At 37.6% G+C, this 25,467-nt stretch overlaps 1 protein-coding gene across 1 annotated transcript in view; it reads right to left on the bottom strand.

Moving 5' to 3' along the window:
• L3MBTL4 (L3MBTL histone methyl-lysine binding protein 4) overlaps window positions 1-25,467 on the bottom strand; it is a 450,379-nt gene that overhangs the window by 202,780 nt on the left and 222,132 nt on the right. Inside the window, exon 14 of the mRNA XM_081263742.1 lies at window positions 8,473-8,587. Within this exon, the coding sequence (XP_081119868.1) occupies window positions 8,473-8,587 (115 nt within the window). The remainder of the gene's footprint in view (window positions 1-8,472; window positions 8,588-25,467) is intronic.

The following is a 25,467-nucleotide window of genomic DNA, read 5'->3' as shown; positions in this document are numbered from 1 at the left end:
TTAACTTCATAACAATACTTTATTTAATTTACTTTGTAATCCAGTATTATGATTACTTCCAAATATAAATCAAACAGAAGCTAAAGAAAGAAAAATGACAAAATTATTTAGACATGGAAACTAGCTAGGAAATCTCCTTTCTCTGCCTGTCAACTTCCCATTTGTGAAAGCTTCCCGTGTCAGTGGTAGTGAGTGTTTTTGCCCATGTCTCACCAATATGGCAAGGTTACAGGTAAAAAGCCAAGGTGGCCTTTATGGATGCTAATTTGGCATAAGTGATTGTCCATCTCTCATACAGACAGATGAAAATATAGACATGTGTTTTTGGAAGCCAGACCCTGGAGAAAACACTGACAGACACAACACTCACTGTCCTCTAATTCATGAAGCTTAACAGTTTCATGGGGACTAATAAAAATTAAAATAATACATATTGTGATATGCACTCTGGATATATGGAAATGGTAAAATGGAAAAATAATGCTGGTGGCTGTTCCTTGGATAATGTGGCCAGGAAGGGTGCCTCTAAAGAAGGGATATTTGACATGAATTCCAAAGAGTGAGAAAGAGTCATCGCTTAGAAGAGAATTTGTGAAAAGATCTTGGGTAAGAAAGAATAAGTGATTAAAGAAAGGAAGGCAATAGACAAGAGGTGGTAGGCAGACTGGGGATCAAAGTGTAGATTCCTGCATTCCTGTTCTCATTTCCCTTTTTCAGGCTGGCATTGGAGTGGGCACTGATTAGATGAGGCTGGAGCAATGGCACTATGTGCTTCCTCTGGCATGCCCATGGGGAGTGTTCTAGTGGCAGCAGGGGGTTGACCCAGGGCCATACTGCTGCATCTGTAAAACCATCTGGGGCCCAGAGGGGACCCTGATGTTCTTATGTGCCTCAGAAGGGAGGACAGGGTCTCTGAAAGTAGAAGTGTGGGACCCAGAAGGAAGGCCACATAAAGAAAGAACTAAGGGCCAGAGCAAACAACTAGGATTCCCTCGATTGGGGGAAGTATCTTGAAGCATGAATCCAGGGGATTTATCCAGGCCCAGCCACAGAGTTGTGAGCTGCTCATTATGAGGAATGACGCAAAATTTCTGCAGACACTCCAGGTATGAGGTATCACCTATTTTTGGTTTTTGCTACCTGATTCCCCTTATGCCTTGTGCAGTACTACTTTTGCTGCAAAACAGAGGATGCCACCTCTTCCTGGAAACCCAGACAGCCTCACTCAAGCTGGAAGTTTTCACCAGCTGAATCGTCCTATTGAGAGAAGGGTAGCTGTAACAGAAAAGAGACTCAGCTGATGATAAAAGAGCATCCTGCCCATTTAGGCCAACCCAAGAATTACATTTTGACCAGAGCCAAAACCCACCTCTGGCTCCAAAGAGTTGTGCCAATCACTGATTCCCTTACACCTGAATGATACGTTTGAAACCAATAGCTCTTAGGACTTTGTTTTATACTCTACATCTCTACATTGGTGATTCCCAAAGATAAAGAACTTCTCTGAGAAGATGAACCAAATCACTTCTCCCCCTGTCTACTCATTTTCATACCCAATCTGAGAGAGCAGCTTTATTCCTCCCAAGTTGGAGCTACATGGTGTTTATGTCAGAAACAAGAGGCCAGCCTCATCTGATATGATGTTTGCTGCACGGGCTGTTCCAGACTGTGCATTGCAGCATTCCCTGGAGGGCCAAGTGCCATCAGACCACTCCAAACCCTACCAGCTCTTGTCACTGCCTGTCAGCTCTTGGTCATTTCGGGGGGGGGGGGGGGACACTTTATATGTATCCTGTGTATCCTGGTGTGAAAACTCTATTAGTTACCAAGTGGGTCATCCAAATATTGATGCAATTAAAAAGAAGGTCCTTTGTCTTAATTTTATCTACCTTATTAGAGGAACTGGGACCTGTCATTTTTTAAATTTTGTTTTTATTCCTACCTGAAAACATTAACAAAGCAATTCCATGTAACTGAATATCATATTGTTTAACTGTGATTTCTGAAATAGTGTTAAAAGAAGAGCTGAAGGGGCAGGGAGGGTAGAGTAACAAGTTACTGAGGGCCCACCCTGCACAAGGCCAACAGAGGACATGGATGGGGCTATCCCAGTCCATTGTATGTAAGGTCATGTTGTCTAGCAGGTGGGAGGGCAAGCAAGTGATGGCCAGAGCACACAGGGAGAAGACCATCATTTGTAACTGGCACATTCCATTCTGAACCCTTCAGCAAGCATTTTTCTAATGTGCTTTACCACCTGTGAGAGCCTCAAAGACTCCAAGGATCAAAAATGCATAATACAAAACTGCTGCCAAAGGAAGCCATAGGTCTAAAAGGGATACACATTTTCACTCACTGTTTTGAGCTCCACGCTGTACTGTCTATGGAGGCATTACAGATGGTGCAATGGAGAACCAACAGAAACATAATGTCCCTGCCATTGTGAATCAGACAGTCTCTAAGATAGAGTGGGAGTGAAAGCAGAAACAAAAAGAGCATATAGCATCAGGCCAGCCTCTGAGAGCTTCCAGTGAGAACATCCAAAGCAGGTAAGTGGCTAGAAGGAGCAGCATTATTGTTTGTGGAAGGTATGATCAGAGAAGGCATCTCTGCGAGGTGTCATCTGAACAAAGCCTGAAGATGTGTGGTGCCACAAAGCTCCAGGGAAAGGAACCCAGCAACTGTGAAGTGAAGTATGGCTGTCTAGCTGTAGAGTTTGCTCCAGGCCAACATGGTTGGTGTGAAAGTGAGGACAAGAGGATAAGAAGCCCTGCTGGGAAAGTAGCCAGAGGCCAGCAGAGAGCAAGAACCTTGGAGGGAGTTCTGTAAGCACAAGAACACATAACTGTAATACCAAGAAGTAAGGTTAAAATACCGTGGTATGATAAGGATGAGAGACAATTTATTTCCCCAAGGGAATCAGACAAAGTGTGGGAGAGGAGAAACTCTAGACTGCAAAGTACTTCATCTTCTCTGCCCAAATGCTAACATAGACTATGAAAAGAGGCATAAGAAATTTCCTTTGCCTAAGTCAGAAATAAAGAAAGAAAACAATAGAGGAGAAAGCTCAGGTGAAGAATAGTTAGGACTATCTGAATTGACAACTAGAAAGTTACTGCACATGTCACAATAATTTTTGTCTCCAGTGATATATTTATGTGTTTAGATTTTTACTTAAAGAACACCAAAACTATATCTCAGTTGAATTTGGTTTATAGGGCCCATTGATCTTATGTCTGAATCAGTAATTTGAAATGTTTTGAACTGTCCTAAATATTAATCAGTATTCACTCAGTGATCAGCAAACTTTTTCTGAAGAGTACAACTTAACAAGCACCTACATAAATAAACATACTAGCTGTAGAAGACCTAGGAATTAAAGTCACTCCTAATTTTCTGGTCCAATAAAGAGAAATGCAGGCCTGGGAAGCAAATGTGCCTGCACTCTTGGTCCTAGACTTACTCTGGATACCAGGTTGAAGAACAGCAACTGGGATTGCATTTATTCTCCCAAGACTGCATGGCCTAGAGGTGAAGTGGTGGGCACACAGATAGAGTTGGAGCAGAATAAACATTTAAACCTAAGAATCTCTAACTCCAAAGTCCATCATCTTGTTCCTCAAGCTTGTTTAATTTCTAAAGCAAGAAATACTTCATTATCCAATGGAGTATTTAATCTATGGGCAAATAATAAAGCATATAGTAAAAGAAATGAGCTCAATTTAAAAATTTTTTTAAAAAAATGTGACTGAGATAAGTTTCTGCTGGATGTCACCAAAAAGACTGCCAAACGCAATCCAATGAGATGATGGAGGTAGGCATGGTTTTTAAGCTAGGCTCTTTTGGTATCTAAGGACATGCAGGGAATACAAAGTGTGATGAAAAGATCTTAACAACTCAATAGAGCCACATCTTAATTAGTTCATTTTGATTCTAAGTGCAAACAAAGTCCCTCATGAAGGACTGTATGTTGGGTAAAACAGAAAACTGAATCCTCCCTGATGAGGAAAGGAGAGTTATACCCTAAAGTGGAATCAAGGGTGATGTGCAGGTGAGTGCCTGTCTGTGGGAACAGCTGCTAGGAGGAAGCTGTGGTCACCTGGTCATACAAACTCCTAGTTGAACGGAAACATTCAAGTTTTCACTCTCCAGAGGTTTTTCTCTGTTATATTTCCAAGGACTTACATTAAATTATGGTCTTAGCCAACATTTATTGCACAACCACTTCTGTAGAAGCCAGAAGAAACAGCATGTAGTATCTTAGCTCACTTTTTACAATAAGATTAAATGGTCTTAGCAAAATGTAAATAAATAGACACTATTTATTTAGAAAGATCTAAAATGTTAGCAAATACTAATAAAATTTGTATTAGAACCAATGAGTTCCACTTTTGCTTATGCATGGATGACTTCCATCTCTAGAAAGACTGCCACTAGATAGGGTCAAGCATGGGCTTCTGAACCAGTTCTGGACTGTTCCATGAGGGCTTTCCAGGCAAACTCATGGTTCTGCCCACTCTTTAAATCAACATTAACAATCTAGATTTAGTTTTTATACACAGATAAGTAGCTGTGTGATTTCATTATGTTTCATACATTTATAAACTACAGCCTCTTCAGACATAAATTGAAATGAAACAAAGCATACATAAATATATAATAAATACACACATACATATGCATTTTATACAGATATGCATTTTCTCTGTTTCTAAGATATTTATTATAATATTAGCTACAAATGTGTTGTAAAATAAGACACATAAAGAAAAAAAGATGAGAATAGATTAAAGAACTGCCTACTTCATATTTTCTTTTGACCATTCTTACTTTTGCATAATATCACTAATAAGCGACCTGCTATGATAACATTTGTAAAAATTAAATAAAGTAAATTGATAAAAGAGATAAAGCTTAAGCCAGGCTCTATTTCTATAAAATGATAGTAAAGTAGATATCTCTAAGATTTTTTTCTAAGTCCTAAAATTTTTGATAGTCTTTACCATGTTTGATCAATAAAGCATTTATACTTCATGAAATAAAGTAATAAAGATGATTCTTGAGTCACACAAATTAAAAAACAGAAGGCAAAATATATCTGAAAGTTAAAATATCTGGAAATATCTTCAAAATATCTGAAAGTTAATGTTTGTCAGATGACTATCCATTCATATGCAGTAAGATATTGTGTTTTGTTTTTTATATATTTACTTATAAAATGTAATCATTTTCATCTGATTATCAAGGATAATGGACATTTCTGTGAGGAGAGTTTAGTTTGAATCACATGAATAAATAAAATTAACTCTGATTTAAATAACACTCAGAAGTAGAAGATGATCTGATGCGATTGTCTGTACAAGTATCATCCATAAAATACAGGGTGAGTCCAGGCACTGTGCGTCATTCCCAGGGGGAAGCATGCCTGCTCTGCCTCCTCCCCACAGGCACCCCATGCCAGGTGAGGGCTGTGATCTTCTGTGAAGGAAGCTGAGGTGTGGAGGAAAGCTGTGGAAAGGAGAGTTACTGACTTCAGCCTCTTAGGAGGACAGCATTCAGGGGATGTAGTGAGTAAATCTGTTAAGTAAATAAAGGGTTGGAGGAGAATAATGGAGGCAGGTTAAGATACCTACATGGGCAAAGTACATGTGAAGAAATCTAGAGCTTAGAGACTGCTGGGTGCCAGAGAAAAGTTTCAAGAATTGAGACAAAGAATTTGGAGTTTCACAGGCTGTTTTAGGAAAAAAACAAAAACAGAAAGAGACAGAGGCTAGGGCTGTAGCTCAGCAGCAGAGCACTTGCCCAGCACGCATGAGGCACTGGGTTCAATCCTCAGCACCACATAAAAAAATAAATAAATAAAATAAAGGCATTCTGTCCATCTACAACTACTAAAAATATTAAAAAAAAACAAACAAAAACAGGAAGAGACAGTCATGTATCCATTGCAACTGTCAAGGCCAGACCCTCAAGCTTTTTTGAGTACAAGACCAACCATTTCTACATTCCAGGTGAAGAATAATTCACTTATTGATAAATAAATGCATAAGTAAATACATACATAAATAAATAACAGGAGTAGTAAGAGCACGTGTATTTTTGCTTTAGCAACAGGAGCATGGGTGATACATATTAAACCATATTATAAGTTTGCCTTAAAATCTATGAATTTGAAAATCATTTACACAAATTCTTAGGATGCATAACTGTAATCATAGGGTTAACCAAACAATCTGCAATAGACCACATTAATAATTGTTGAGCAAAATAAAATTTATAAGAAAAAACGAAGCACAGTAAAAACAGAAAATCATGACCAAGAGAAGACAGCCAATTATAAGTTATCTTTACCTAAATTCTAGGGATTCTAATTTCTGGAGTATAAGTACACAATATAGGAAGCTTATAATATTCCCAACAACATTTGGAAGTCAAACTTTTATAAAAAGATAATTAAATTTTTTTGAAATAGCCAATCAGCTTGATTTTAGCTAAATTTCAATTTTGGAACCCTTCATAATTCCCAGTTTTATATAATAATGAAAATTTTTGGAATATTGTAACATTTCTTCATAGCAGACAACTTTAGTTGAGCACTTACTTATGAGCCAGGCAGTTTATGAAATGCTCATCATTACATTTATGAGACAGATCTTATTATCTTTATTTTACACAAGGGAACTGAGTCACAGAGAGACATATAAATAAACAAACAGTAAAACTGAGATTCAGATCCAAGCATTTTGACTCCAATTTTCATGTTTTTAACCACTAGACTGTATTTCCTTGAGAATTTGCCTTTTTTGATACTTCCCAGACTTGATTGGAAGACCTGTACCACTCGCCAGCAGAGTGCAGACCAAATTCTGAGAATCATTTGAAATCATGATGAGAGTTCAAAATAATGCAAGGCATTGAGGAGGCAGAGTGGAAGTCAGAGATGGATTCTGGAGAAATTAAAGAATCAGCAGGCCTTGGTGACTGGCTGCCCATGTGGGTAGTGGAAGGGCAAAAAGAAAGTGAAGTCTCTGCATGATTTTTTAGTTAAGAAAAAGGAAGTTAGGGAGGAACTAGAGTAAAAAGAGAAAAATCTGGGGTGGAGATGGAGTTCAAATTTAATACTGAGACTTCAGCATTCAGGCCGATAAGCCAGGAGAGCAGCTTGAGAAAGGAGCAGGTGGTGAGTGAGGCAGAGTGAAGAGAGCTGCCCCTATACCTGCATTGCTGGCCCATCGCTATTACAGCTGAAATTGTTTCTACTTGAAAAAGACATGAGTGAGGAATAGATGTGAGGTGAGCAATGTTGGGAAGGATGGTCAATATAAAATGAGAACCATCTTCCTGGAATGCTGGGGTATGAAATCAAGAAAACAAAAATGTAGGACCAGAGAAAATTAAAAGGCTCCTTCTCAGACCTGAAATCCCCCAAGGGTGCTGATCAGTGTCTTGTCTGCCATTCTTTGTTCAGAGAGCCTCCACTTGCCAAAACATTGTCATTTCCATAAAAGCATGCATCTTACTGATGCTGTAGATTTTAAGGAGCCCAGCACAATGTGAGACTGTCAAATTAGCCAGGGATTCCTCTCATTTTGACAGAAGTTGGGGGATTCTCTCACAGATGACATGGGTGCTTCAAGGTCTAAGGTTCAAGCTCATTAGACTGCCTCAACATAAGACACCTCATTAACACACTTCAAGCCAGCTCCATCCCAAGATGTCGAGGGAGGGAAGCAGAAGGAGGGAGAGAGCAAAACAAACCCAAGAATGGAGAACACTTGCACAAGTGTCTGGAACTAGTTATCAGTCATGTCAGCCTAATCGGATCAGAGGACTCCTTCAGACAAAAGAATAAGGGATTTTGGTTGGAAGCTCATTAGAATTTAGAGTGTTTAATTTCCTCCTTAACTTTAAGTGGCTAGAAATGCAGAAATAAAGAATATGCCAATAAAATAGAGGTTTTAAAAACCTTTAAAATCAAAAAAGTCTGAAATTGCTGAAATCTAAAATATTTTAGGATGTTTTTCCCTAAAATTATTTGTAGTATGTTCTATAAAATAAAATTAAGAAGAATGTTTAAAAAAACAAATCTGGCTTGAACTAAAAGCAATGACCAGATGGATTTAGAGATGGTGGCTGAATTCTCCAAACTAAAATAAAGAAAATAGTTTCCTTTGGAAAACATCATCAAAATAATTTCCTTGTAAGTATTACTTTTCATTTACATAAAGCATGTCCTTTGAGGCCTGAGAATAATTAGAATTTGATGTAGCTGTAGCAATGATTAATTCACTTATCTTTATTTAGCTTTCAAATGTCTGCAATGACAGGACTAAGACGTGAGGTGAGCAATGTTGGGGAGGGCGGTCAACATAAAATGAGAACCATCTTCCTGGAATGCTGGGGTATGAAATCAAGAAAGGCTGGAATTCAAAATCACAATTCAAAACCAACAATGAAAAGCAAAATACTTACGATGTGGCACTTCCAGGGGATGTCCTGTTACATCACACCAGCCAATGGGGTGAATGTCAGGGCTGTCTGCCTCCTGCCAATAGTCATACTTATGGTCCCAACCATCAAAGTGAACCTGTTGACATGATTTTTAATAATTAATATTTTACTTAGTATTTTAGTATTCATGTATTAATACTTTTTAATATTTTTAGTTGTAGATGGATATAATACCTTTATTTTATTTATTTATTTTTCAGTGGTGCTGCGGATCAAACCCAGTACCTTACATGTGCCAGGTACACACTTTACCACTGAGCTACAATCCCGGTACCTTCCTGTATTATTTTAAAACAAATTTCTGAAGCTGAGAATGAAATTTTATTAATTGCACCTTGCAGCTGAAACAATATTTAAAATGTGCTATCCCATAGCCTTCTGATTTAGCCAACAAATGATGTTGTAGCAATTCCTCAAAGAAATTAAAGAGGTTGGGAAGTAAAATAGTTGTCAGAGATACATTAGAATTAACAAACAAATCACATACTGCTGTTGAAGTGACACTTCCTATCCTGAGCACCTGTCCTGTCGGCCACTGGAAGCCATGTCACCATTGTAACAATAACAGTCACCAAATGGAGACCAGTGCAAGACTTATACTGATAGGAAAGGTGTGGATTAAATTATAAGGGAGCAATAATTTCCTAAGTCCTCACAAATAAGGAGAGACTCCGTGAAACAATGGAGGCAAGAGAGGAGATAAGACCTGTTACTGGGATAGATGGATTTTAACAGCTATCTAGATAACTACTAAAGGACAAAATGCAAAGTGTTAGGAAATCTTCTGAGGCAGGAAATGCAGGCAGCAATCTGCTTGGTAGGGCTCCAACAAGGCTCCTTTATCATTGCTTTGTATAGATGGGCCAGACATACACACACAACTCACATGTGTACAAGCCTAAGAATAATTAAAATAGAGTCCAATTTATGAAATAAAAATCAAATTCTTCATTAATATAACAAATACTATGTTCATCAAGTTTCATATTTGGATGGAAAAGTCCATTTTTGTGTATAAATAAGAATGAAAAGACTTCATTATTATAGAACACTACTTATTCTCTTATGTTTTCTAGTTTTAATTACCAATTAAATTAAGAATCTATTCTTTTCAATGCCAAAAGAACCCACATAATGTTTTGAAAATCATATTTTGAATTAATAAAATCATATTTTGAATAAATACTATCACTATATAAATCAATGGGAATATAAATCTATTATTCTGAACACAGGACCAAAAAAAAGCAAAACTGTATGTATTGGGTCTTAATATTTTCCTGAAGATTCACCTTTCGAAGCAAGTACTTGTCAAAGTGTGGCACCTAGGTCAGCAGCTTCAGCATTATCTAGACATGCATTAGCAATGCAGATTCCTGAGCATTACTTCAATCCTTCCAAATCAGAAACTCCACACACAGAGTGCAATGCAGGGCTGGTGAAGTTGCAGAAGCCTAGAGAACTGGATAAGGAACTACAGGAAGAGCCTTCAAAGGTATGAGGGTTGTTCACAAGACCCTGGTTTGAAGGCTGCACTGCACATATAAGAAGGCACTTCTGTGTGGCCAACAAGAATAGCTGATATAGACCTGACAGTGAAATCAAGACAGTATGAATCACAATCTGCTGGGAGAAGAGAGACTAGAGTGGAAAGACCTCAGTGATATCTTGAAAATGTGACCAAAATACCCCAAAAGACTCAAATTGGAGGGAAAGAACCATGTCCTAGAGTAAGAGCTACTCTAAATCATCAAACCCTTTAGAGGAGTAAAATCAAGCCTCAATAAGATTAAGAATGACTAGCAATTAACTGTCTGATGGACCAACTCTACCCTCTTTAAAAGGTAAATAAATGTCCCCACTGTATACTACTTCATTCATAATGTCCAACATTCAATAAAATCATTAGACATATAAATAAGCAGGTTAATGTGAACCACAGTCAATTTTTTAAGGAAGTAGTAAACAGAAACAGAGCCAGAGATGACCCACATGCTGTAATTAGTAGACAAGGACTTTAAAGTTGCTTTTAAAATATGTTAAAGAACTTAAACACAAAGTTCTTAGTGAACAAATAGAGAATCTCAGCAGAGAAATGGAAACTACAAAAGAGAAACAAATGGAAATTTTAGAATTGAAAAGCAAAATGTCTGAAATTAAAAGATGCTGGATGGGTATAACATCAGATTAGAAATAGTAGCAAAATAGGTGGGTGACCATGAAGACAGACTTAGAAACCATTGACCCGAAGAACAGTTAACAAATATAAGAGTTCAATAGTGAATAAAGCCTCAGGCACTTGTGAGAAAATATAAACTCTGGAAGCCAGAAATAAAGTACAGGGAAAAGATATAGCAGGAATAATTATCAAAATATCCAAACACAGAAAGAATGATGGTCACAATCTAATTTGGCCAAAAACACCAATTTATAAGTTTAAAAACCCAAGCATATTAAATACAAATGACATCCAAACCAGGTAAATTATAGTGAAAGATAAGAATCTTAAAAGCAAACTTGGCCAACTTTATCAGGAACGGTGGAGGCAGAATCAATGAAATGACATTTGTCAGTCCAGGATTTAAATGCTACAAAAATAGTTTTCTAAAATAATCAAAAGAAAACTTTAGATAAACCAAAACAGAAAAACAATCACCTTGATTTGCATTCCCTTTAGTTTGAAATGGGTGATTCATATGGAAACTATTACACAGAAATAAATGAAATGACAAATGTGTGGGGAAATATGCAAGGCTAACTCAGCATTCTAATTGTAATTAACTGATCCAGTACATAACAGAATAAGGAAGGAAAAAATCTAGTCATATCTCTGGATAGAAAATACTTGACAAAGTTTAATATACAATGACAAACATTCTCAGCAAACTATAAATAGAGGTGGAGTTCCCTCAGTTTGACAAAGCAAGGGCATCTATGAGAGACTTACAGTTAATATTGAACTCAATGAATTTTTATTGAATGCTTTTCCCAAAAAATCAGCAATGAGGCAAATTTATCTTTTCTTACCATGTTTACTAAAAATGTAAAACTCAAAAGATCAAAACCTTAAGATACAATTATCATGAAAATGGGATAGTCAAGGATTGATCAACACACAGAAAGCATTACTCATACAAGAAAAAATTAAGCGGTGACACATGCCTGAAATCCCAGCAGCTAGAAAGGCCAAGACAAGAAAATCCTGAGTTCAAAGCCAGGCTAGGCAACTGCAAGGCACCAAGAGACTCAGTGAGACTCTGTCTCTAAATAAAATACAAAATACGGCTGGGGATGTGGCTCAGTGGTCGAGTATCTCTGAGTTCAATACTTAGTACCAAAAAAAAAAAAAAAAAAAAGAAGAAGAAGAAGAAATTAACAAATTCAGTATTTTATCAGAATCAGAAATTCCTGTTTTATTTTTAATCATCAGCTTAAAAAAAGAAAAAGCAAGCCACAGACACTAGCAATCAATTTATTGGTAAAATGATGACTAAAAGTGCAATTGAAAGTGAACAAAAGGTTAAATAGATGCTTCCAAATTTCACAAATGATTAAGCAAAAAAAAAAAAAAAAAAAAAAAAAAAAAAAAAAACTTTAACTTTCTTCTCAGAGAACATAAAAGGCAACATTTCTGCATACCCACCAAAATGACTTCAGTGACTGACATCATCAGTTACTGGTGTGGCTGTGGATCTCCTAGAACACATATCAGTGGTAGAATGGGTATAAAAGTGTATAATCACCTTGGAAAATGAACAAGACAGGCCAAACATGGATAAGTCATGCCCATGTATTTCAGCTACTGTGCTGGACCTGTGAAACTTACTATTTTGGTTTTAGGTCTAAAACCAAAATAGTAAAATAATAATATCTTTCTCAAAGTTTCCCTGAGAGCAGATGCAATGTATTTTATGGATTATTAATCAACATGCATTCTTATAATCATTAAGAAATATTCAGTTATCTTTTCAAGACTATACATAATTACTTATGATAATACTCCTCCTAATCCACTGGTATGACACCCCTTTCACCTGCAAGGCTGCCTTAACTTGAAAAAACAATCTGCATCCATATGCATCCTCCTGAAAGAGACTTTCATTATTTGGGGAATTCATATTTCTGGAATAAAAATACAATTTGAAAAATTCTAACCAGATGCTCAAGTTAATAGAGGAGATTGACATTTGAAGGATATTTATTTATAAAGAGTCCTTTTGTACAGGAAAGAACCATTTTGAAAACCAAATCAAATCCAGCATCATATTTCACATATTTATAGTTTTTCACATATGTGGGATTGCATGAAGTAAATACACAGATCTTTCTTGCTCCAGTTTTGATAAACTAGAAAACAAAAGTCAGATCACTGAATCAAACACCATTTCAAGTGACCATCTTTAAAGATAGTAATGCTTTCTGGTGGTATTAACATCATATATGTTAGTTATCAATGAATGGAAAATGACTTGGAGATTCAAGAATTAAATTGGCATGTGAAAAACAAGGACTGACTCCTTAGTATAAATCCAAAGCTGTCAATCTGGCACTGTCTTTCTGCTTTGCCTGGTCATGACTACTGGGAGTTGTCCTTGTCTCCTTGAGGTTTGCCCCTTGGCCTCAATCACCTCTGATGCCTGCATGGATCTCAGCACTGCAGCTCACACATGGTAAGGGCTCAAAACCCCTCGTCTGAATAAGATGCGGGAGAGTAACCGTATCCTCTTGTTTGGGCATTTGAAAGACAGAACAGTTAATAATTTAGGAATGCTGGGGCAAAATGTAATTGTCATAGTTTTGTTAATCTAAGTGATTATTACTTGTTTTTGCCTGTTAAATGGTTTTTAATTTTTAATTTCCACTTTAACAGGCTTATTGAATATGTATGTTTTATTGTCAGAGTCTTTAAATCTATTGTAAATGCCATAGTGAAAAAATTATAAGCATGGTGTTAATGTATTTAGATACAACCTCTATTGTATCTGAACTCTTCCATCTTTAATTTAATACATTTTCAGTTAACTAAATTGAGCCTTAACTTTCATTCTAAGAAGAAAATTTGTTTTAACATGTAATCTTGAGATCTATTACCCATAGCTGTTGGTGCTAATAAGATAACGATTCAACTTCTTTCCTGTGATGCAGGGCTGTGGGCTCTGTGAGGGATGGCACTAGGCACCACGGTAGAACCAAGGCCAGAATGTTTGTGCCCTACCTTTATAGAACACCAACACAATTCAAGAGCGAAAGTGCAGCTATGGCAGGCAAGGTGCTTTGATTTTGTGTACACAGTTGTAATATGTATATAACATATATAGCTACAAAATGTACATAATATATAATATGTAAATCTTCTTATTTAATGTCCAGAGTAAGTTATTTTAACATATGATGAACAGGAGAGGTTAAGAGGCTTAGCAAGATCACATGGCCACAGCAAATGGTAAAACCAGACTTAAGCTAATAGTTTTCTGAGAACATACATACATTGTAAGGATATTTGGAGCTATTGTTGAAATCTCTTATAGCAGTTAAGTTAGATTTTTAAAAACAAAAAAGGTGTTCTCATAATACAAATAATATGATGATAAATAATACAGGGATGCAGTCCAGAACTACTCGCCCTTTTGAGCATTTAACATAACTTGCACACTGAGCTTTGTTGCTCATGTGTCTATCCAGGCAAGGCATAGGGCAAAGGATTGTGAAGGAAAAGTATGTATCTACTCTTAAGAATTTTTATTCTTGCTTATCTTTTCATGAGGCTACTGAGAAATGCAAGGATTTAAATACATGCCCACCGTTTCCAAGTCATCAGGACTTCAACACCCTCACTCTGCCCCAGGCCTCCTGCAAAGCCACCTGTCCCTGTGTTCCTTCCTCACCACTGCTTCCACTCCCTCCATAAATCATTTAAATTATTTCAATCCCCTCTCCCCTCCCTGCTAACCCCTTCCCAAACCTATTCGCTCTTTCACAAATTGATTACTTCCATCTTCCTTCTAGTCCATTCCCCTAAGTATTACAGGAAAAAAAAATTTAAGCACTAAATTAGAAAATGAATAGTTTTTACTATAGTTATTCTAAACTTCTTTTTAGTTTTCAAGGCCATTTCCCAAATTCTTCATATTTCTTAATGCAGTGGTTTTCAAAATTTAGTTAAGGAAAGTATCAACCATCTCCTCAAAACCATCAACATTTTCAAGTATCATCATGGCAACTGAGTGGTTAATCCACGGCACTGGCTATCAAACCCACAGTTCTATTTAAAGCAATCAAGAATGACAACTTTTTTTTTTTTTAAGTCATAGCTCCCTTTTTCCCCCCATCTTTGAAAGACAACAAACCAAGAAAAACAGGTTGGAGGCCTACTGCACAGGACATGCAATTCCAGATGTCTCCATTTGTGACAAGTGAGTCTACACAAGTTTCCATTTTTCCATTTCTATGGTTACAGTTATAACAAATACGATTAGTTTTCCCCAAAGGATGTGTTTTCCCCAGGAGATTCCCATAAGAAATGAAAATGCCCAGTTTCTAATAGAATCCCCAGGGGTTTAGTTCTTGTTAAGAAATCTTTAAGTATTTCATCAGAGTTAAGCAGAACAGCCACATTTGGTGATCCATGGCAACACGTCTGTTGTTAACTTCTCAGGAAGAAAAGCCTCCCTCATAAGCAATGTAAGGACAAATAATCTTAAAACCAGTTTATGATTATAACTAACATGAATATTTCCATAAGCTCTGCCACAGAGTCTATAAAACAGTCTGAAGCACTGGAGCAGCAAAGTGAACACTAACAGCAACACTGCACCTGCCCTGTTCATTAGAGGCCATTCCTCCACCATCATTCACTATGCTACTGCTGCTCCTTCTGCTCAGGCCACAGCTCTTGAGGTGGAAATGATTTCAATGTGCTCTCAACTTGTCCTGAGAGTCTGAATTTCCTCTCTGGATCTATCTATGTGTTTATATCCCACCAACTCAAAAAGGATCTGAGCTGTTTATGATAGAAGAAGATAGGACTTCTATGAAGAATGGTGAGACACGAGGACTGTGAAAAGGAAAAACGGCGGTCATATCTAGAGGGAACACATAATTTATTGTCCAAATAGATGTTTCTGAAAGTGAAAGGAGCATTGCTAATCATTAGACAATTCCAGCAATTGGATTCATTCTGACAATTAGATGAATTTAAGACCCTCAGGAAAGCTAGGAGTGATGATGACTCTAGGGAGTCTACGCCCAAGATTTCTGTAAATAAACATTCAATTCCCAGTAAACCAAAGGCACAATTCCCATTATCATGTGAAAATCTGTACTATGGTTAATTGAAATTTGCAAAATTTCCCCTGACAAGAATTAATTATAGATTTATATACAAAGCACTAAGATACAATGGAAAATATGATATAGCACATGGATAATGATTTATATAATTACATAATATGTCTATGGATAATATCAGCAAAATAGAAATATACATACAAATATGCTTAGGAACAGAATGTATCTTGAGCACTCTGTCTAAAATGCTTGAAGTCATAAGTAGGTGACCTATTTTTTCTTTACAAATAGCTTACCTAATTAATTTACCAATTTTACCATCAACAAGTTCTAAATTGATAATTTCCATGAGTTTCTGATCCTTTAAGAATGTTTTTTTGCCCTGAATTACATATGTCCAAGTATTCTGACTATTATTTGAGGACAGAAACTCTAACTTCTAGTCTTTGTCTCCAGGATCAGGCCGAATCTGGAGCACACTTGTTGAAGCATTTTAACTTTCTATTTGTTCAACAAATGAAGAAATTAGCACATGTAGGAATTCAAGTATGGCCATTCAAATTAGGCAAACATTACCAAACAAATACATCAAAGGTCCCACTGAATTTCAATCCAGATCTCCCTATTCATTTATTCTATAGATCTATCTTTTGAACTACCAACATTTTTTCAAGAAATATGATATTCTAAAATGCATGAAAGTGCCTGAAATCCCTTTAAACCATTTATTCTTCTAGAATACAAAAGTAGACACAAACTCCTCTTGGTTATAATGACTAATACACAGTGGATAAATAGGAATTTGGGTCTAACTAGAATTATGACCAAGCTGATTGAGGGAATGGATGAAGAGAAAGAAAAGTGCACATGCAAAGAGGCAAGGAGAAAAAAGAAAGCTCCACCCACATCTCACACCACAAGAACCCCACAGAAACCCCAGACTCTGCAGAACGAGCCCATGTTTAGAGTCCTGGAGATAAACATGATAAAAATGAGCTAAACTGAGTACAAGCAAATCCCTCTGCAGAAGGGAAAATGTGTGAGTGTGTGGGGGGTCCTTAGGACAATGCCTCGTCATGAAATTTGTATAATTATATTTTGTGCTCTGTGTGTGAGACACTGATAACACTAAAAACAAAGTTTTCAATATAGGTAAACTAGTTCATCTGTTGCTAGATGAGAAAGACAGGGAAAGAAATAGGGTTTTGAATTTATTTGGTCTGGTTTATTTTGTTGTTCAAGGGTATATATAATGAATTCCATTTGATCATATTAAATTGAAGTTCCCACAAGAAACTCAAATGAAAGTGTCCAGTAGACAAATGAAAATTCATTCCTGGATCTCACCTGAGATGGAGAGGCCCAGGTGCAGGTGTGTCAAGGGCACGTCTGCAGAGGAAGGGAGTGAGGCCTGGACAGAGAAGCACGCAGCTCGAGACACGAGATCCTAGACTCTGCCCCTAGACTTCAACTGTGCCAAGGGAACACTTTTTCAGATGAGATCAAAGGTCTTTAATCTCTGGTTTCCAGTTGGTTTCTAGCCAATGAGAAGTATCAACAGGACTTAGGAGGGCGAGAGAAGAGAGGGATTGGGAATTGATCCCAGGCCCCTCCTCTGCAGGACCGAAAGTTGGCAGCAGCTTCGTTCCCACCAGTGGCCACAGCTCCTGCCTCTTTCTCCAGCAGTTCAGTTTGCTCCTCCTTTACCCAGCCCCACTCTTCACTGGCTTCTTCCCATTCTGCCCAAAATGTTGTCAACAGCCCTTTATTAAACTCTGTATGCCCCCTATTTCATGCAGAACCCTGACTGATATATAAGTCTGCAAAAAAATCCTGAGGAATTCTATTAAAAAGTGCACAGGAGTAAGAAGCAATAATAAACTTTTAAAAAAAGATGGAAAATCAAGAGAGAATAGTAAAGCAGCAGTTTTGGGAGGCTATTTTAAAATGGAGGTAATGTCAGCTATGCTGAAGCCGTACAAAATAGACAGGAGAAATCACACTGCCCACAACAGCAAAGTGACATGAAAGTTTTACTGACTCAGTCAGAAAAGTGAATAGGTGGTAAGAATGGCCGCAAATGAAAAACACTCTTAACAACCTTGATGATAAAAATAATGGGAGTTTTCTTAGGAAGGATGTATGTAGGACAGCAGAAACCACCACATGTTAACGGAAGATCCTGCCTGGAGGGAATGAAGATGGGGTTGAAGAGATGGGGCAGGAATGGGACAAACAAGAAAAAGAGTTTCAGGAAAAAGTGTCAGCTTTGAGGCACAGAAGACAAATCGAGTCTAGTAAAGCTATAGGCACAAGAAAATGAGACATAATACAAGGTGGCTCCCAGTTTCTCAGGCAAATAGGAGATAAGGTGTCCTTTGTTGAGGTAAAGAGTAGTCCCAGAACAGAGAGGCAAGTAGGGATGTGTGGACAGCAGACTGTGCCCTGCTCTGAGTAACTCTATGATATAAAGAACAGCAGTTTTCAGGCTGGGCCTAAACCTGAGTGACTCCATTTTATAAAGCACTCATTTGCCATAAGTTACTCTACTTTGAGTTTACGTGCTGAGGTGGAATGACTCTGTACTTTGTACAAGTAAACAACCACCACCTGCCTGGCACAACCATAAGGCACAAACTGATAAATAAATTCATCATGCTCCTAAGAATGATCAACTGTGAACTTATTAAATTAACTGGAAGCACATGGATGCCTGGGAGCATCAAACACACACTGGAAAAACCAGGCCCATGAGTTTGTCAAACACACCGACATAGAATGAAGCAATCCCCTCACTCAAGGCCCATGAAAGAAAGGGCACTCCAAAACTGGACCTGGTAGCATCCTGACCCCTCTGCCTGGTCACTTCTTGCCATGATCCTTGCCCAAGAAAACTGCCACAGTAAGGAACCTCCAAATCTCTGTCCTTAGGCTTAACAGAGTGTTGGTTCTCCTGCCCAGGATGATCATACAAGTCCCACCCAAAGCTGACATCTCAAGCTGACACTATAAGTTCACACACTGTGAAACTGCCTCCATATGGACCTTGGCTTAGAATAAGTTCCTGTGCTTAGACAGGTCTGCACCCTGAACAATTCTTCTGGCTGCTTCATAATCTTATCTAACCATCTATAGCTACTGCATTCTTATCTGTTCTCTGTCTCTGCACTCAGTTCAGCCTCCTGAACCCCTGTGGCTTCCTTGACCCTTTCTTAGCCTTTCTGTGACATACATATTTGTTCAGAATGTGATGCTTGATTTAGTGTTAGAGATTTTTGAAATTAAGATTGGAATAAAAGAACTTGCAATTGCTTACACATATAGGTGAATTGCCACTGATAAAAGTGGTGCAGCCTGTGAATTTATTGTTATTCATTAAATTCTGACATTGTGGAAAGACAAAAACATGTTTGGCCTACCTTAATGGCACAGCTAGCTCTCAACAGCAGGGCAAATTACAAATCAGCCAAGGCACTCTTCTTTTAGTTGGTGAATAAAGGTCCAGAAGGCCACAGAGAGATGTGGCACTGAGGGAGTGGAAAGAGCAGCAGACAGTGTGCTAGTTATGCACTTTCAGTTTGCTCTATACAGGAACAGGCTGTGGTGGCCAACAGAGCTGGGGGCTGGGCAGAGGTAAACAGGGGAATCTGGGGTCTATATGAGCTGTAGAGCAAGGGAGGCAGCTGAAAGAGCTAAACAGGAGGCTGTGCTCAGAAATGTGATTTCAGAGTCTGAAATCTTAAAGATGGAGCTGTCATGTGTGACGCCAAGACCTTTGATAAGATGGGGACAGGTGTCAGAGGTAGGATGATGTCTATGAACTTGACCTCAACAGTTTGTTGCCTTCTCTGCTCTTCTCTGAGTGTAAACAAGGTCTGTTTAGGAAACTGTATTATCTTCTATTCATACTCAGGGTAGATGCTTCTGAGATCAAGCTGCTTGATTTTAGCAAATATATTTGAGGTGTCATTTTTTAATGTTTTGTTTAGCCTCTTTTACTAAAACAAATTTGTACATCACTACAACATTATCAAATTCAAAGCTTTTCATCTAAACAAGTCAAATAATAGATAGAGACCTTGGCTCTATTTCAACAATAAAATCTATTTCTATGTTCCATTTACATAGTGATTATATTGATGTCCTGTGAAGTACACTAGGTCATTAAAATAAATACATATTGCTCCTAAGTAACAAGGGGATTGAGCTTAGAACTGAGTTATAGATTTAAAATTCTGCACAAATTGCTCATGTTTACATGTACTATACCCTCTGAAACAGGTAATTTATCCATTTGACTGCAAGGGCCTTCCATTTTTCTTCATGTACAGTTGAGTAATTACCTCAACCAGAACAAAGTGTTTGGAAATGGATTAAATTTCTATAGAAAATAATGTTCAATCCAGTAAATAATTTTTAAGCAAGGGAAGAGAATGAATGTTTGTAATTAAAATGTTGGTTTATGTTTGCTTACATTTTTTCATAACTCAATGTCAGAAGTCTAAATTATTTTCAATTAAATTATACTTTCTTCCCATAGAGCTCTTGGTACAGAAGAGAAAAAGCAAACCAAGAAACCCATTTACATCCTGGCTTCTGCTCTCAAAAATGTTGCATCCATGAGAACTAAACATAAAGTGAATTAAAATTATCAGACACAGGCCTATTCACTAAACATAAAGTAAATTAAAATTATCAGACACAGGCCTATTCACTTTGGCACATATGTTCCTAAATATTTCACATCTATCAGTTCATTCTCTGCCTTTCTTCCACTTTTCTGCCTTGGAATTCCTGCTCCTAAAATGTGAAGTCAGAAATTACTGCCCATTGCAAAGATCATACACAAGCCCCCATCAATCTCCACTGGTATTGATAAGTAGCTGTTTTTGTTTCCAATTATATGGATAATTATTATAAATATATTTTAATATTATTTATATACATAAAGTTATAGGCCTGGTATAATACAATTAAAAGTTTAATTCAAAAGACAAGATAGAAATGTTCAGTAACTATATGTAAAAATACTGAATATCACCAATAATCAGGGAAAGAAAACCAATAGCACAATGAGATATCAAATCACCCAGGTGAGAATTGCTATTATCAAAAAGAATAAAGATAACAAGTGCCAGATGTGGTAAAAAGGGAATCTTTGCACACAACTGATGGGAATGTAAATTATCACTATGGAAAACTGTATGGGGTCCCTCAGAAAAATCAAAACCAGAACTACATATAACCCAGCAGTCCCACTACTAGTATATATATCCAAAGGGCATGGGATCAGCATGTGAAAGAGACATCTGCAGCCCCATGTTCATTGCTACACTATTCACAATAGCCAAGAGTTGGCAACAAGTATCCATCGAGTGATGAATGGATTAAGAGAGTGCAGAACATATGCATAGTGGAAAACCATTTAGCCATAAAAATGAAACCCTGTAATTCAGGACAACGTAGTGGAACTGGAGATCCATCATGTTAAATGAAAAAATCTAGTCATAGAAGGACAAATACCACATTATCTCACTCACATGGAATGTAAAAATGTTGATCTCACAGAAGTTGAGAGTAGAATGGTGTTTACAAGGGATGGGGAGGGTACAGAGGGAGAAGGATGGGGAGAGGTTGATCAAGTCAGCATTAGGCAGGAGTCAAGAAGTTCTGGCGTGCTGTTGCGCAGCAGAGAAACTATAGATAACAATGTACTATATATTACATAAAGTCAGAAGAAAGGACTCTGAAAGTTTTCACAATAAAGAAATAATTTTTGAGGAGTTAGATGTTTAGCCTTAGTTAAACATTACACATGTATTAAAACATGACACAGTACCCCATTAATAAGTATAATTTGTATGTGTTGATTAAAAAATAAATTCATCTTTTAAAGAAAGTCTAATTGCCCATTAATAATTTAACTCTGCAATTCATATTTTAGGGAGTTCTGCTTCTGGATAGGATGTTAAATAGACCAGTTACAAGTATTAGAACTCCAAAATGTCTTTGAAACTAATTAAAAAACTGTAAAACCATATTTTATAACAATTATGAATGTCAAGAAGTCTGAATGATCTGACTCGTGGGGAAGGAGAGTGCTTTCCCACGTGAGCAGGGAGATGGGCTGTGACCTCCGCCTCAGGGGCACTTGCTAAATTTGTGCCTGAGGAGCCGGGAATCAGCTCCTGCTGGAGTTGTCACAGACAGCTCTGTGGCTGGTGAGACATGACACTCTGGGTTGTGGAGGAAGCCTAGACACTGAGCTGCTGTGGATAAGTTGGAGGAGGGCAGGGGTGCAGAATCCCAGGGGAAAGGTCAGGTACCCCAGAGATACCTCTACCCTCTCCTGGTCCTGGGAACACCAGCTGGAGGGCCTGGGATGCATAACAGAAATATTATGTCTCAAGGTATCTGAAACCAAAGAAGTACTAAAACTAAACCTGCACCTGCCCCAGATCAGCCCAGTTCTTAACTGGATCAAACTGCATTAGTTTTTCAGGTCTGTTCTAACAAATTACTGCAAACTTGATGGGTTAAATAAGAGAAATTTATTCTTTCACAGTTTCAGGGGCCAAATGTTTGAAAGCAAGAGTATGGCAAGATTGTATGCTCTTGAAAAATTCTAGAAAAAAAAATAGTTTCTTGTCTTTTCCAGCATCCTGTGGCACGAGGTATTCCTTGGCTTGGAGCCACATCACTCAGTCTCTGCCTCCATTCTCCCTGTGGCCTTCTCCTGGTGTCATGTCTTCTCTTATCATTGGATTTAGAGTGCACGTGTGTAATCCAGGATAATCTCATCTCAGGATCCTTAACTAAATTATACCTTCCCAATCACAGGATCTGGGGGTAAAGAGATGGACTCATTATAGTCCTTAGAACAAGCTGCCTAACATAAGAAAAGTCATGATCCTTTCTGGGAGGAAACAGTATCTACTTCAGTCTCTATGGTTCTTTCATACACAATATCCAGCACACATGAAAAAATATGAAACTTGCAAAGAAAAGAGATAATGAGATCTGTAATCAAGAGAAAGCACGGCCGATAGAGGCAAAACAAATGACTCAGATGTGGAAGTTAGCAGGAAAGGCTGTTCATTATTCTACACATACTTAAAAATGGGGTGTGTGTGTGGATAAATTGTATGAAAAGACAGAGAGATTTAACAGAAAAATGGACTACTTATAAAAGAAACAAATGGATATTCCAGAATTAGAAATTCCACATCTGACAATGACAATTAATTGAAGGGATTCTTAACAGCAGTCTGGAAACAGCAGAAGAAAGACCTGGTGACGTAAAGAACAGGAAGGACAAAGAAAAAAATTATCTGAATAAAAGCACAAAAAATGGATAAAAAATAGAACAGGTTTCACAAGACCTGTTTTAAAGAGAGCTCAGGACATATGTGTAGTGGAATACCATTTAGCCATAAAAATGAAACCCTGTCATTCAGGACAACATAGAAAATCATCATGTTAAATGAATTAAGGTAGTCATAGATGGACAAGTAAGTACCACATGATCTCACTCATATGTAGAATGTAAAAATCATTTTCTCATAGGACTCACAGAAATTGAGAGTAAAAAGGTGGTTACCAGAGGCTGAGGAGGGGAGAGCAGGGGAGAAAGCAGGGAAGGATGAGGAGTATTAGGACTCAAAAATGTCTTAGAAACTAATTTAAAAATCTGTAAAACCATATTTTAGAACAGTTATAAATGTGTAACCATTATCTCATAAGCAAAAGAGACAGAAAATGAGTAGAATCAATGTTTGAAGTAGTAAAAGCCAGCAATTTCAAAATTCACAATGAACATCAACTCACATATTTAAGAACCCAAATCAATTCCAAATATGAAGAATGAGAGAGAGGGGATGGTGGGAAGAGAAATGTCCACATAGCACATTCAAGGTGGACTGCTAAAATTACGGACACAGGGACTGCAAGACTGAATGAAAAGCAAGACTCAACTACATCTGGTTTATAAATGCTTAAACAGACAGTTTGAAAATAAAAGTGTTGTGCCATGGTTGCTAGCTGTGATGAGACATTTAGAATTTATTGGTAGACTTCTAAATAATCATTCACTTATTTATTCAACCAATATTAGTTATATATTTATGTTTGGGGCTATTTTAGACACTAGGAAAATATAAATAAACAAAACGGGGAAATTTTTTTTGAAGCTTAAATTCTACTAAGGATAATTAGATATTATCAAATAAGTGGATTTTTTAGCATAATAAAACGTAACAAAAAGCTGGAAAAATTAGTACTGGGGTATAGATCAGTGGTAAAACACTTGTCTAAAATGTGTGAGGCTCTGAGTTCAATCCCCAACACCAGAGAGAGAAAGTTTGAAAAAAAGTAGAGCAGAATTAGGGGGAGTAGGAGTGTAGGAATAGAACATTGTTGAAGTTTAAAATAAAGTGGGAACAGTAGCCTTAAAGGTAGTAACAGAATTAGACATATGGATCTATGGGGAAAAATACCATAGGCAAAGAGAACACAAAACAACTAGTGCAAAGATCCTGAGGCACAGAGCAAGCACTAGAGAGAGTAGTAAGAGCTACAGTCTGAGAGATGACACTGGTAGGTTGTGTCTATGGACTTCAATTTTACTCTTGGGAGAAACAGAGAGGCACTAGAGGGTTTTGTGCAGAAAAGTAGCATTTGTTCTTTACAAGAATCAATCTGGCTGCTGCATAAGACTCCTGAGAGCCATGAGTGGTGGTTGGAAGCTGGAAAACCAACAAGGCAGTACTATAATGACAGACGATGGTGGCCAGGACCAAAATGGAATGAAGGGAAATGGGGAGCAAGTAGCCTGCTTCTGAACACATTCCAAGGTCTATGTCCACAGGCTGCTGATGAATGTGAGTATTCATTGTTACAGAAAGAGAAGCATCAAAGATGACACCACACCTTTGTCCTGAGCAATGGGTAGAATGGAATGGCCAATGCCTGAGACAGAGAAAGCAATTTAGAGACAAGATGAGGCGCTCAAGTTTGGACAACTCAGCTTTGAGATTTCCATTAGACATCAAATAGGCATGTCAAGTAGGGAGACTAACGAGGAGTTTGCAGTTCATCAGCAGTCCATAGGTGACATTTAAAGACCTGCCATTTGATGCAATCACAAAGGGAGTGAATATAGTTGAAGAAAAAAGAGAATCATTGACAAGCCCTGGTTGGAGAGATGAGGTGAAATCAATAAAAATCAATAAATGGAGTCTGAGAGGAGCTTTCAGTGAAGGAGCAGAAAAACTAAGAGCATGTTGTGCCCTGAAAGCCACATGAAAAATGTGTTAGCAGAAGTAGTGACAAGTCTTTCAAAGAGATTTCTTTTAGATAGAAGCAGAAAAATGAATGGAAAGGTGGAGTGAGGAAATGGTTTTGCAGATGTCAGAAATAACACCATATTTGTTGGTTGATGGAAATTACCCTGGAAAGAGAAATCAGATGATAGAGGAAAGAGGGGTAAATTGTGAAATAGGGTTGAATTGGCAGGAGAGGACGGGTGTGGACACAAAGGATAGGAACGTGGAGGGTTCCTCTGTAACAGCACAAGATGGGTAGGTCCTGTGGGTCAGGAGCAGGCAGGTGGGCACCCGTGGTTCTGAGCATGTGGGAGTTCTGTGGATTGTTGCAGCTTTCTAGGTAGGA

This window comes from Spermophilus citellus (genome assembly GCF_964194105.1).
Source record: "Spermophilus citellus genome assembly, chromosome: 12".
NCBI classification, from domain to species: domain Eukaryota; kingdom Metazoa; phylum Chordata; class Mammalia; order Rodentia; family Sciuridae; genus Spermophilus; species Spermophilus citellus.
The sequence above is the reverse complement of the archived record's forward strand: the minus strand, read 5'-3'. Positions and strand labels throughout refer to the sequence as shown.